The 14,994-nt window shown below is 38.5% G+C and overlaps 1 protein-coding gene across 1 annotated transcript in view; it reads right to left on the bottom strand.

Annotated features, from left to right (window-relative positions):
• LOC140146488 (7-dehydrocholesterol reductase-like) overlaps nt 1-9,172 on the bottom strand; it is a 31,941-nt gene extending 22,769 nt beyond the window's left edge. Inside the window, exons 1-3 of the mRNA XM_072168353.1 lie at nt 9,042-9,172; nt 6,259-6,382; nt 4,353-4,575 (exon numbers count right to left, since the gene is read on the bottom strand). Of these exons, the coding sequence (XP_072024454.1) occupies nt 4,353-4,575; nt 6,259-6,380 (345 nt within the window). The 5' untranslated portion in view covers nt 6,381-6,382; nt 9,042-9,172. The remainder of the gene's footprint in view (nt 1-4,352; nt 4,576-6,258; nt 6,383-9,041) is intronic.
• Nucleotides 9,173-14,994: the final 5,822 nt, after the last annotated feature.

The following is a 14,994-nucleotide window of genomic DNA, read 5'->3' as shown; positions in this document are numbered from 1 at the left end:
GATGAGGTTTTGGTATCACATAATAGATACTATTTTTCTCATTACTATCCTGAAATTTGACGCTCCAAGTCGATGTATTTCCGAAGAAATCATGAAACACATCGGTTTTTACAGGCTACCATTTTGTAAATAATAAAAAATACTTCGGATTTCTGGGCAGGGAATTAATTGCGAATCATCTGTCTCCTCAACAGGCTCACAGCTACTTTGGTTTCGCGAACTACACTAAGTGCTGAGGAGATGGTGCGCCGTATATAATTAAAACAATTCCTTGACGATCTCAGTGGGCTAAATAGCTCAATTAGTTAGCGCATCATTCTTTTACCCGAGAGGTACCCGGTTCAAAACCCGGTATCGGAAACTTTTTTATATTCATTTGAAATGTACATATTGCAAGGGCCCGGAAATATATTTTGTTTCCTTTTTTTCTGAAACGGTACGAAAAAACAACAACAAACAAACAAACAAACAAATATTTTCCGTTCAATACGGGACGGGCACTGTACAGCATGTCAGCATTCATCATACGAACGGGAATTGTTGTTGTTGCTTGTCTGCCCAGAATGCAATTCACGTATACCAAGGTATTGGATTGCAAATTTGGCTATTTATTCACATTTACGCAGAAAATGCTCTCGTTTTTCACAAAGCAGCATAAAGGGGAGATATTTGATATTATTATGTAATTTTAAAGACAATCCATATCCAAAACCAATAGGGTTACCTCCCCCCCCCTTTAATACACACTGAATCAATTCAAAACAAAAATATCAAACGTATCCTGCAAATCTGGTAACACTGAAAATTACCTAGTTCCCCTTGTCACGGGTCAGTGGTCATAGATATTTGTTACAGGTCGTGTTGAATATTCTATTCAATGACAACAAATTGTCTATGTCAATGAGTCCATTTTGACCGATTTTCAAAAGAAATACAGACACCCCATACGTGTATGAACAAGCATAAAACATAAGATTTGTGTAAGAAAAAGTCAACTTGACGGATTTTTTATGACCGTTTTTGTAAAATTGACCTGTCAAATTAATGCTAGTGAGTGGAAAATCTTATGAATAATACAATAATATACTATGTTATGGTCAATGTGGGATTTGGTTAGACTAAATGCCATTTTGTTTTTTGTAGTATATTATAATATGTAAAGTAAAAATATTAGCTTGCTAATAATTGAACTTTTAATACCTACTGGAAAAATGCACACTAGGTACAGGATTATTACAAAAGAAAGCAGTCCATAGAATAGTGAAATAATATTGTTTTTTAAATTGAGGCTGATATTGACAACGCACTGGAAATTGGCGTTTCAATAGATTGCCCTGTACATACGAGTATATTATAACTACGTGGACACAATTTTCTGAAGAAATAGATGACAATTAAGTTTAATCAATGATGAATTGTTATTGCCAGCACCGTGCTCCACAGCTGCTTATGAGATGGCAAATATAATGTAAAACATTGTCCTTTTGATCCAAAGACATATGTGATGCGATCAAGCAAAATCAGTCGGAACTCGGAAATATTAAATTTTCAGTTTCTTATCACTGCTTATAGGATAGTAAAAAGCATTTACAAAGCTACATTTTGCAAAAAACCCCATTGAAATTGAACAACCAGTTCCAAAGAGAGCAACTAAAGAGTTTCCAAAACAACAGGAAACAAAAGGAAATTTTCCCTTTGGCTATATCTCGCCCGACATGCAAGAGGTCTGTGGTTCTTTTTTTTTTTTCAAGATGGCGCCGGCGGCCACCATCTTGGATTTCTGGGTAAATATGAGTTCGTAATGTCAAAGTAATGTCAAATTTGAAATCCTTGTGGTCGACTTATCCAAAAAAGTGTCTTTGTACACGATTTTATGTCCTCTTGTTCAAAACTAAATTTTTCAAGATGGTGCCGGCCACCATCTTGGATTTCTGGGTGAAAATGATGCCGTAATGTCAAACTAATGTCAGAATCGGAATCCTTGTACTCGACATATCCGAAAAAGTGTCTTTGTGCATGATTATAGGTGCTCTGGTTCAAAACTTAAATTTTCAAAATGGTGGAGGCGGCCATTTTGGATTTTGGCCTCTAGCGAAAAATGCCGGGATTTTCGCGAGGGACATGGTGGCTATTTTTTTTCTAAATGGTCCATAGAAGTCGAATCAATCATCAAACCTTACTAGCCAGAGAGTGGTCACCAAATTGAGCGTTTTACCTAACTATATCTCAAAATCAATATATCCGAGTTCCGACTGATTTTGCTTGATCGCATCATATATGTCACTTGATATATTGATCATAAAAACAAAAGTTACTCATGTATGTACTTTTACAAATACAAACCTAGTACCATTTCTAGGTAATCTGTCCATTCTGTAACCAGTTTGGTCGATGTTCATAAAAAGAGACAGGAAAACAAGTGAATCAGATGCATGACACAGGTCACCGATGTCATCCAGACTGTGAAATAAAAGAAGTTTTCTTGGGCTGTGTCATGCTTCTGATTTACTCATTATGTTTTCCTGTCTCTTTTTATGATTCCTTCTCTCCATACTGTGTTGAGCCACTCTCAACTTCAGCTCCTCATGACTGGGAGGACACACTGGTTGTAGATCTTTTTTTTAATCAGAAGCATGGCACAGGTCACCGATCACGGTTGTTTGATGGGGTCATTTATTACTTTTCAAACAAAACATCATGTATAACCAAATTTTAGGCTTAAACAGCTAAACGTGATATCGTGCTAATGTATACAGATGCATTTGAGTCGTTCTCGACTTTAATTTCCTCTCTTTTACAAAATTATTCACTTTTATAGTATTTTAAAGCTTTTTCGGATATAAAATGTATCTATTAATGACAAAATTTGTGGCGCTATTTAGTTACTGGAAATTATCCTTTCAAGCTTTTAATACAAATAATTCCATTTATTGTTTGATAAAATATGTTTATAAAATTTCCTTGTTGCTTGTTTCACCTATTCAAGCTCTTTTAATGGCGGTATTAATCACCTAACCCTTACAAATAAAGAAATATGATATAGAATAAATAGCGCCATCTAAAGTTTGCATTTAGTTAACAATGAAGCCAATTCTATATACATCAAACAGCCGTGCGATGTCATCCAGACTGTGAAACAAAAGAAGTTTTCTTGGGCTGTGTCATGCTTCTGATCCCTTCATTTGTTTTCCTGTCTCTTTTTATTATCCCAAACATGCTTCTCTCCATACTGTGTTGAGCCACACTCAACTTCAGCTCCATCCTCTGAATCATGGCCCGAATTTCTGAGCCGTAGGTCATGACTGGGAGGACACACTGATTGTAGACTTATTTTTAATCAGAAGCATGACACATGTCACCGATGTCATCCAGACTGTGAAACAAAAGAAGTTTTCTTGGGCTGTGTCATGCTTCTGATTCCTTCATTTGTTTTCCTGTCTCTTTTTATGATCCCAAACATGCTCCTCCCCATACTGTGTTGAGCCACTCTCAACTTCAGCTCCATTCTCTGAATCATGGACCAAGTTTCTGAGCCGTAGGTCATGACTGGGAGGACACACTGGTTGTAGACTTTCTACTTTCGTCAAAATGGTTGTGGCTCATTTTATGACAACCTGACTCAATTACATATTCTTCAACTTCTTCTAGTGCTGTTTGGAGAATGTAGATTTTTTTCTCGTGCTCGCCGCTCCCCTCCCCCTCGGAAAGAATGGTGAGTCGTCTTTAACAAAGACTAGGTTTCATGCAAAGATTACAATATCATCTGCAAATCTCAGGTGGCTTATCCTCTCCCCATTGATGTTGACCCCTTTCATTTCCCAGTCAAGCTTTTGTATGATAGCTTGCAGAGTTGGGTTGAAAAGTGTTGGTGACATGGTATCTTCCTGTCGAACCCCCGGTGATGAATGTTGATTGTGTTGCTCTCAGAGTGTAGCCGGGTGCTAGCTATTCAGTGGCGTACCGTGGCCGCCACAACCCCGGGGGGGGCTGACGAAAATTCAATTTTGCCGCCCCTTCCGCAACAGCCCGAAAATGATTTCAGGCGCTAGCGCCCTAAAAGCAACACATTTGGATGTATAGTACCATTTTTTCAAAACTTTTTATGCTGTATCAAATTTTTCCGCCCTTTTTTATTTACTAATTCTTTTTGCCGCCCCTTCGTTTTTGCCGCCCTGTTTTTGCCGCCCCTTCTTCTTCCGCCGCCCCTTCATTTTGGCCGCTTTTACCCCGGGGGGCTGACGCCCCCAAAGCCCCCCCCCCCCAAATACGCGCATGCTATTCAAAAAGCATCTTATATTAAGAAACATGAAATGACATCACGATGAAAAAAATCCCGTTTTGGTTATACCTACTTGAAAAGCCATCCATGATAATACTATTTTGAAACCATCCGCAGTAATTGGTGGAAGTTGGCTCCAAAATTCTGCCACAGTGACATCACCTATTAAAATACCCAATAAGGGTGCTGACAATGCGCAGTCGTAGTGAGTGCACGATACGTAAAAATAGAAGACCATCGGCGGGCAAAATATAAGGAGACAAATTATTGCAACCAGGCTGAAGAGATCCACTTCCCTAAAATAAGGACAAAAATCCCAACATCAATTCATTGTTTTCATGACACACTTAAAGGTCCAATTTCTCGAAGCTTGGCTAGTGGTCAGGCTTCCTTAGCCATCATGCTTAAGCCAAATTAGTCATACATACCAGTGCTTACAATAATTATTTCACATCGTACATCACCTAGAAAGATAAATCAATAAAATGGATCCACATTGATAGGGCTAGTCTGCTGGCTTAGAAAGCATGACCATTAGCCAAGTTTCGAGAAATCGGACCTTATATTAGGCTTTCTGATAATATTATATTAGTGCGTTATGGTGTGTGGTACAGGTTGTAAATAAAATAAAATAGTCATCTTCTAATTTTCATTTTATTTTAAAGTCATAATTATGTGATTTGCTCCACAGCGACGCCCTCAATATTTCTCGAATTTCTACTTTTTGCATGATTGTAATTCCAATGGTTTTCTTAAATCCCATATGAAATACTAAGTCTGAAGTGCTTTAAATACAGAAAAATTTCAGTTTTATAATAAATCTCCGGTTTTATTCTTATTTCGAGTGATGACTGACACGTCTCGTGCTATGACAGCACTTGTTACCCGCTGACAGTAGTCAATGGGGGTGTTCACATATTTGGGGTCAAAGGTCATTGTTTCTGCCGCAAAGAACAGCACAGTGATGCCATTTGTTCATCCTTTCTAGTCATCGTATTTGGATGTACATCAATTTCTGTTAAGCTTTGCACGTAAGTCATAGTTCATATTAGTTCTGAAACGACACGACTGTGATTGTGTTCTTTGAACAAAACATGTCTAGTTATTATATTTTGTTACACTATTAGAAAATTGGGTATTTTTTACTCAACATTTGTTCAGCTATGAGCACCTTGTTCATAGTTGGATAACAATTACCCCCAACGGCTTTAGAATAACATAATTGCTTTAGCAATGGCTGCGTCAAAATGGTAACCCAACTGATGCACATAGGCTTATACGATGACTAGAAAGGATGCACAATTGGCATCACTGCGGTATGTTATTTGCGGTAGAAACAATGACTTTTGACCCCAAATATGTGAACACCCCACTGACTACTGTCAGTGCGTAAGTGCTGTCATTTTACCGATTATATTGGTCTCAGACCAGAAATTAACCTTTGACAACTAATTCAAAAGAATACTAGTAAGTATCAGTGGCGTAGCTAAACGTGGGCAATGGGCAGCTTTCACCATGTGAGTAGTCTTACCCCCTCCCTCGTGGGATGCTGACTGCCCTGATAAAAAAAGGGTTTTCTATTTTCTCTATTGTTATTATGTATATTTCCTTAATACTTTTAATGTAATGTGCAATCATATGACCTATGTCTTAAATGGTGTTTTTTATTGTAATGCTCTTGATGTAAGCCGTTTTTATTGTGTTTTATATGTATGGCCTTTGTGCCACCAAGGGAGAACAGTATCAGTGCATTGATTGGTCACCCCAGGTTAAATAAGAAATTTGTAAAACTTTTTAAGCCGTTTTTGTACCCATTTTGACCACGTCCCTTGAAATTTGCTTTGCCCCAGCTATGAAAAGGTACTGGCTACGCCACTGACTATAATTATGATGGTGTTATTGCTGTCAGTGTTGCTGATGTCGTTGCTGCAGTTGTTGTTGTTGTTGCTGTTGCTGCTGTTGTTGTTGTTATTTCTTACCATGCTCTTCCCCATTGTCCAGGTTTTCTGCCGTCATCTATTTCAATAGTATCGTCATGGCCGGTTTTCTTTGAGGTAAAAGGAAATGATGTCTTCGCTGTCCTTCTTGATCGGGTAGCCATTTCTTTGTGGGATACAGACATGAATGAAAATACCAATTAATTTTAAATCTTGTTAAATTAAATATACATTTGATTGCATAATTCCATCAAAGGATCAAACTTAGGATTACAAACTAGTATTACAGTAACGATACTGTCCAACAACCGTACATTTAATTGTTACTTGACTTTTGTAATTTGACGACAACAGTCACTATTTGCGGACAAAACTAAGAATAGGGTATGGTGGTATCACCCCATACCCCCAAGTCATCCGACCCCAGGGCCCTCTCCTTGACACATGAGTATATAATTTTAGCGGAATCTCCCCAAGGCAAAGTTACAAAGTTTACAAGGTAAATATGTTTGTAGTCTTTGGGTATTTACAATTTAATTGTATTACTGTCGTTACTTTCGTCATATCCCAAGATCCATATACGAGTTAATACAGATAAGAGAACTCAGCAATTGTGATGTCAAACAGCAGGCCCAATGAGATACCTTGTTACGTGCCAAACGTAGAGTACATGTCTCTGCTGCATGGCCTCCATGCACTCTCATGCAAACCAAGCAACTATAGCGAAATGAAAATCATTGGGGCCTCACCAACCTCCCTATGGTCATTATTGATGGCCGGTCCTACCCCCAGGTGAGGTGCTGGTGTGAAAATGTTATCACCAAAATGAGCGCAAAGGATGTGTCTACGATTAGCTTAGGTCGTTTGGGCGTAAGCGCGTGTGTGTGTGGGTTTTTTTTATGACGGATAAAAAAATCTTTGGGGTGGTATATCCCCCCATCGTAGATCCGGGCGTAGATCAGCGTTTGAAATAAGGCGCGTCCTTGCGTCAAATACCCATGAAAGTAGGCGTGGACCCGTAAATTTCCTACGATACGGGTCCGCGTGACCCGTAAAAATTGAGCCAAGCAAAGAGCAGAAAATCCTAGCTTTTTTTTTGTCCCACTGGAAATCTGGTACACATAATACGTCCAGCTGCCTGAGTACAATTTCATTGTAGTTTCACATCAAGTTTTCAACCCAGGTTTTCAATTTTCATGAAAATTAATGAGGACCCTTGAAATTTCAAAGGCAAGGGTCCGGGGTCAGACCCTTGAAAATTTGTGAGGACCCTTGAAATTTCAAAGGCAAGGGTCCGGAGCACCTTTTAATTTTTTTTTCTTATTTCAAAGCCTGGCGTAGATCTAAGGTTCTCATGTTTAGGAATCTGATGCCTTGTGTTTAGGAATTTAACATCACATGATGTTTTGAATTTTGACATTGGTGTTTGGGAATCAAACATGTTTAGAAACGTGGTGAAAGAAAAGTGTTGAATTTCTAAACACGATTTTCAGTGTTACTAAAAATATCTTTAAAAACACAATAGCTTTTAGTTAATTGAATACACAATAATAATGTGCTTCTACATGTACGCCGAACGATTGGGCCAAGTAAAATATATAACATGTATATCTAATCGTCTCCGCCCTCACTGATTTTTGGAGATTTTCAAATATTCTTGTTATTTTTCTTATTTGCTTCCTTACTTTGTTTCTAAAATTCTTGTGAACTTCTTGGTTATAATTTATAAACACATTGTAAACACTTTCTGGGGTAGGGATTAAATAACAAAAATATTAGGGGCCTCTCCGTTTTTATGATGCGTTGACAAAAATCACAAAGACTTTGCAATTGCAATTTTACACAAATGAATAGTAAATTTGTACTAACAAAATAGGACCTCCCTCACCAAATTTCGAGACCAAGGTCCGGACGATATACATTTTATTTGTTTTACTTGGTCTTATATTAACTGTAACTAGTTCACCCGTAGCTGTGAGAGCAACTGGTTCACGTTATATTGAGATTTTTTAACCACTTTTAAGCTCGATTGAGCATACTCTACCATTTGAACATATGACCTTTGACCTTAAGTGACCTCGGTACTTTCACTAAGTTTCAGTCTAATTGGGCGAAGTTTCAAATTTAGCCCCTGGATGACCTTTGACCTCGGATGACCTCGATTATATTTAAATATTTACATGTTCCCCTCATATGCAGGATTCCACCCACCAAGTTTAAGCCTGATCAGAGGAAGTTTGAAATTTGAACCCTCCGTGATGACCTTTGACCTCGGCTGACCTTCTTTTTATTTTCACGCATTATATATCCCTCGTATCAAGGATTCCATCCACCAAGTTTGAGCCCGATCAGGCAAAGTTCGAAATCCACGACCTTTGACCTTGACCTCTGATGACCTTAAAAACCAGCCGAAGGACATGCTTTTCCCGGTACCTATCCATATCCGAAATATATCGGATCGATGCGTCGAAGCGCGGCGAAACGCATAGCCGGACAGACAGACACACAGACAGACAGACAGACAGACAGACTTCGCTCATTATTTTAGTTGTATAGAAGTGTCCCCGATAGTTGCTAGGTGACTACATGTATGGATTTTTAAAGTAACTCTAACGAGACACTGTACGCATAGTCTCGCGCATAGTCTAATATGAACTCACTATACATATAATTAAAACAGTGTTTAGAAATCGAGGACTTTGGTGTTTTAAGTTTTAAATGTTTAGCATTTAACACTTTATTGTTTAGATCCTAATGCTAAGGCGTTTAATTTCTAAACACCAATCTGTCAACGATTTCTAAACACTGTTTTCGCATACACTTACCTGTATTAAATCAGGGCCTCGATCACCGGGTCGGTCACCTACATGTAATATTAACTCGGTATTGAATAATTGGTCAGTGCAGTGATTCCGTGTTCCCTTTGCATACTGGCATAGTGCATGATTTATAAAGTTTCTTAGTGACGAGTTATAAATCCCTTTGTAGAGTTATAAAGATTGAAGTGCATGATAATTATGCGTGGTGTGGTTTCAGTGGCATTATATCAGTGACAACTATATATTAATTATAATAAAACAGTATCGGTTCTAAAATCAGTTAAAGACTTAAAATAGTATATCTCAAATGCTTCAGTGTCCAAATGTCGCTGTGAAATTGGATATTTTGATTTTACACCAATTTTTCGTTGACCAACATTTCATAATTCAAGTTTTTGAATGTTTTAAATGGGGGATCACAATCGGGCATTTTGAATATGTTCTAAGCTTGTTTTAAACAGATTAATTGAGTAGAGCAAAATACGCTAATCAATATACCTTGACTTGTCGAAACAAAAGTGGCGTTGTTGCCGGATTGACGTCCGCCATCTCGCGGTGAAAAAGTTTGATAGCACAAAATCATCTCACCTGCAGAGGGCGATCATCTATTTTGTAAGAAATAACAGGCCGGGCGGTAGCGGTATTCACTTCTTACATGGTCATCAAGTTTGAAGGTAAAAAGCCTCGATCTGGCAGCATGCATGTAAACCAGTCGTGTAACATTGTGTAAAGTGGCGTACGTTACCAAGCTTTACCAGTTTGAGGCTCTACTCAATGGCGGAACCATGCCAGGGGTGAATAGATTACTCCTCTTTCGGCGGCAACAACCAATATCGTAAACAAAACTGCAGAGACGGCAATAAAGCTGGACCAAGCACGGATCCCTGGGGAACGCCTGAGAGCGGTTTGCGAGAAAAGCGTTGATCCAGAGAAGAGTAGATCCTCTGATGCCATAATAGTGGAGCTTGGCGGACAAATGTTGGTGGGAAACTTTGTCAAACGCTTTCCTAAAGTCCAATAGAACGACGTCAGTCTGCCCCCGGTGTTGAAAGGTGGAGGCCCAATCATTTAAAGAGGTGATGAGTTGGGTGACTGTTGAGAGTCGTTCCCTAAATCCATGTTGAGAATCTAGCAGAATTCTATGGTGACTAAGGTGCTTTGCCATATGACTCGAGACGATGAGTTCAAGGACCTTACAACACAAGCAGGAATGAATCAACATTACCTTTAGTAAAATTAAAGATTTATCTTGGTACTTTGGGTTGAGGTTTGGGTTTCATTTGTTTGGGTTTTTTTTTTTTTTTTTTTTTTTTTTTTTTTTATATAAAATGCTAGAGTGAACAGTAGCTCATGAGGAGTGACACAAGTCAAGAACTTATATAAGCACCTAGGCACTATAAAGCACAAACCACATGTGTCAATCAGTGGTTCACAGCAGCTTAGGAACAACAAGAGTGAAGGGTACAGCAACTTAAGCATCAGACACATGGAATGAGATGCTTATGTACTCTGCTCTTGAAGGATGGTACGCCGTTGTCAGTTACGTCTCCGACTACTCCATCTGGTAGGCTATTACAAACGTGAACTGCAATATGGACCGGGAGTATGGATGAAGGTCCATCCGGTAGATATGGTTCTAGAAACTGGTACTGTGAGAGCATGGCAAGGCATGGACAATCTAGAGCGGGTAGCTCTTCTGACTACAAATGGCTTTGGTAGCAGTGCCTTCGGGTCTGGTGGGCACAGGCTGGTGTGCATTTTGCAGAGGACTGTTGCTGCAGCAACTTGAATTCTTTGATGGAGATTTTTAAAAAAAAGCGCAAAGCGCAGTGATTTATAGTGCGCTATGCACAGGGTTTCCCAAGTTATCTTGTGGATCTGATCAGCTGCTTATATGAAGACCAAGAATCGGCAGTCAGAACAAGTAGTGGGGACACAGATTGGTTCAAGATTGGAAGAGGCTTACGACAGGGCTGTGTGCTATCACCAAACCTATTTACCATCTACTCTGAAGACATAATGAGAACAGCTTTGGAGGGGTTTGAAGGTGGAGTGAAGTTTGGCGGTACAAGAATTACTAACCTGAGGTACGCTGATGATACCACTCTTATTTGTAGGAGCAGAGTAGAGCTGATTGATCTTTTGAAGCGCATTAAAGAGGCCAGCGAAGAAAAACACCTTCTCCTGAACACACAGAAGACAAAAATAATGGCTGTAGACAGAGAGCGGAAAAGTGATGAGTTTGTGATAGATGGACAGCAGATTGAGGAGGTGAAGCAATTTGAATATCTGGGTTCAATGATTAAAAACAGTGGTGACAGCACAACTGAAATTAAGAGAAGACTGGCTATTGCAAGGACAACTGTGCAGGGCATGTCAAGCATATGGAAAAGCAGAGGCCTATCCATTGACCTCAAGGTACGCCTACTTCGTGCAACTGTGTTTTCCATTGCCACTTATGGATGCGAGTCTTGGGCTATGACCAAGAATGATAGGGAAAAAGTAGATGCTTTTGAGATGTGGTGTTACAGGAGGCTTCTACGAGTGATATGGAAAGACAGGAGAACAAATTCGTGGATCCTCGACAAGATTGGTACAAGTCTAACCATCAGAAGCGGCATAATGGAGAGAAAGCTGAAGTACTTTGGCAATATTGTCAGGAAACATGGAGGTGTAGAAAAACAGATTTTGCAAGGAGCTATGGAAGACAAACGAGGAGGAGGACGTCCACCAACATCTTGGACCAATGACGTGAAGCTGGTTTCTAACCAAGGAATGCAAGGTGCAACGCACTTGGCATCAGATCGAGTGAGATGGCGTACTCTTGTGAAGACCACAGCAGCGCTACACAGTGCCACCTGACACACACAGAGAGAGAGAGAGAGAGAGAGATGCACAGGCACATCACCTAGACGTTGATCCACAAGCTTCAGCACACATTACAGATTGTCGCTGACCACTACGGTCCCACATCATTCCATAAACCATTAAACAACAATTGAGGGACTTTGCTGCTTCAAGAGCGCACACGCTAGACATTCCATAATTAACGTTCGCAACCAGGATCAGCTCTTTGATCAGCTCTACGGGTTACAACGAGACAATTTAATAGCAGTAAGTTCCTTATCTATAGGCATGCTATGCTATAGGCACCACCAGGGTTCGAAACCGCAACATCTCGCACCACAGTCGAACGCCTTATCGATTGACCTAACTTGACTAACTTGATATGTGATGTTCAGCTCTGTAACTGCTTCCTCTTCGCTCACACCTATGATATGACTCCATTAGTCTGAATCTATAAAATACTGCACTAGTCCGATATTCGGATTAATTAGCGCAGTCTTGTTCAGATTCGGACTAACGCAGTGTTTTTCAAATTCGGACTAGCGCAGTGTTTTCCATATTCACATAGCACATTTTATTTTAGACCTACGCAATCAGCCAATCTGCTTCAGTTTCAGGCTGCACAATAGTCTCCATCTGGTGGGCTATTACAAACGTGAACTGCAGTGTGGACCGGGAGTATGGATGAAGGTCCATCCAGTAGATATGGTTCTAGAAACTGGTATTGTGAAAGCATGGCAAGGCATGGACAATCTAGAGCAGGTAGCTCTTCTGACTACAAATGGCTTTGGTAGCAGTGCCTTCGGATCTGGTGGGCACAGGCTGATGTGCATTTTGCAGAGGACTGTTGCTGCAGCAACTTGAAGTCTTTGTGTATTGAAGATTAGATTTTTTCCCAAAACACCAAAAAAGTAGGTCTTTATTATGAGAGGTTAAAAATTTCAATTCATGGTCGAATTTTCATCCTAGCTACATAAACTTTAAGTACATATCATTTAGATCTATGAAGTTTACTTCGAGGACTGTTAAATATAAAAAAATATATTTAAAAAAATATAAAATTTTAACAGTTGTCATAAAATTTGTATTATATCGCGAATTAAAAAAATCAAAATTATTTGATATCAGAAGGATATACTTCGTATTCAGAATGCAATTCGATATGTCTGATGTGCCCTCAGATCCCACAAAAATACTGTGCAAACGTTGCTATCCGATTCCTTAACTGCTACTTGTATTAAACTTACTAGACTGTCGTTTAATTTTTGCATTTATTGTAACATTATTTCCGGAAAAAATTCTGGATTGTAAAATTTCAGTCGGGCGTGTAACTTTATAGAGTTACACGCCCGACTGGCTAGTGGCAAAAAAAGTTAAGATCGAGCCCTGCTTTAATTATGTAGCCTCAAGCATTACAAATTCATTCAGCTCCTTAAATTATCCAAACTGTTTCCTCATGCTTGAACATAGCATTTACAGTTTAGCCTGAGGGCGAGTAGGTCGATAAAAAGCTTCACAAAATGTGAACTGTATTCTTCCCTCAAAAATTGCAGGTGATGAATGCGAATAAAAAAATACACATAACAATTCAAATAGGTACAAACATGTCTATTATAGGTTCAGTGGTTCTTGAGACTTGGCCCTTAATGACATTTTGAAATAAATCATAATGAGTACTTTATTACTTTATTAACTTTATTACACAACTCGTGCACCTACATCACTACCGAACTTGGGGTAAGCCAATCAAATTACTCTACAGCTGTCTTCAGTAGATAACACTTTGAGTAAATTACTCTACAGCTGTCTTCAGTAGATAGCACTTTGAGTAAATTACTCTACAGCTGTCTTCAGTAGATAACACTTTGAGTAAATTACTCTACAGCTATCTTCAGTAGATAGCACTTTGAGTAAATTACTCTACAGCTGTCTTCAGTAGATAACACTTTGAGTAAATTACTCTACAGCTATCTTCAGTAGATAGCACTTTGAGTAAATTACGCTACAGCTGTCTTCAGTAGATAGCACTTTGAGTAAACTACTCTACAGCTGTCTTCAGTAGATAGCACTTTGAGAAAATTACTCTTCAGAAAACAAACTTTCGCATATTAGGTTTGACTCTCAAGCTTTGCAGCTCATACTTTTCACTTGGCCATTCAAAAATCTCAAACGTTTTTAATAAAATGCCACATAGTTATCAAGCACCATATAGTTTAGTTTAATATTTATTAACGTCACACTCTCACATTAGAAACCAGCTAATTCTGGCTTAAGAATGACAAAACAATAATATACAATATCAGAAATATAGCACATAATACATATAAACATAATATAGTCAAGACATTTTAAAAACAACAACATGCATACACATTAAAAAAACTAATAAACAAAAAGAAATGTTAGCTGAAACCTCATCATATATGTAATGTGATCGAGCAAAATCAGTCTTTAGTTGACCATATTCAAAAACAATAGGAATCAAATGGAAATACTTCATTTGTTTGGCTATATCTCAATATCAGTATTTCCGACTTCCGACTGATTTTGCCTAATCACATCACATGATATGCAACACAATTGCAATGTTTTTAGAAAGTGTAATGCCAAAACCTTCATTTGAATCAAAACACTGTTTTGTATGGAATACATGTATGTTCTGTTTGACTTATTTGACATAGTAAATATTCTGTGTCCCTTAACATTACTTACAAAATCAACCGCCGGTGCTAAAGTCGCATACGGTTATCAAATACTAGGCCAAAATACAGGTTGCCTATAGTTCATCTGCTTATGCATTCAGTTCCTGTTCCAGAGTGAATTATGTTATGGTTTATGTGTTTCTCTATGCTTTCTTTTGCCTTCGTTTCAAGTCTGCTGCTATATGAAGTGGAAGAGAGAGTCAAGAAAAATATAATATAAGAAAAGAGTACATAAATAAATATGAGAGAATAAGTAGACCTAGATATTAGGATGAAACAATAATTTATTGTAAAATCACATTTCAGTAAAGAAAATGGAATATAAATGGTTCAGAAACAATGACAAAGTATAATAATAAGCTGTTTTAATAGTTCAATATTTTCATTGGGTTACTTTGATGACGTAGCCT

Source organism: Amphiura filiformis, chromosome 2, assembly GCF_039555335.1.
Source record: "Amphiura filiformis chromosome 2, Afil_fr2py, whole genome shotgun sequence".
Lineage (NCBI taxonomy): Eukaryota > Metazoa > Echinodermata > Ophiuroidea > Amphilepidida > Amphiuridae > Amphiura > Amphiura filiformis.
The sequence above is the reverse complement of the archived record's forward strand: the minus strand, read 5'-3'. Positions and strand labels throughout refer to the sequence as shown.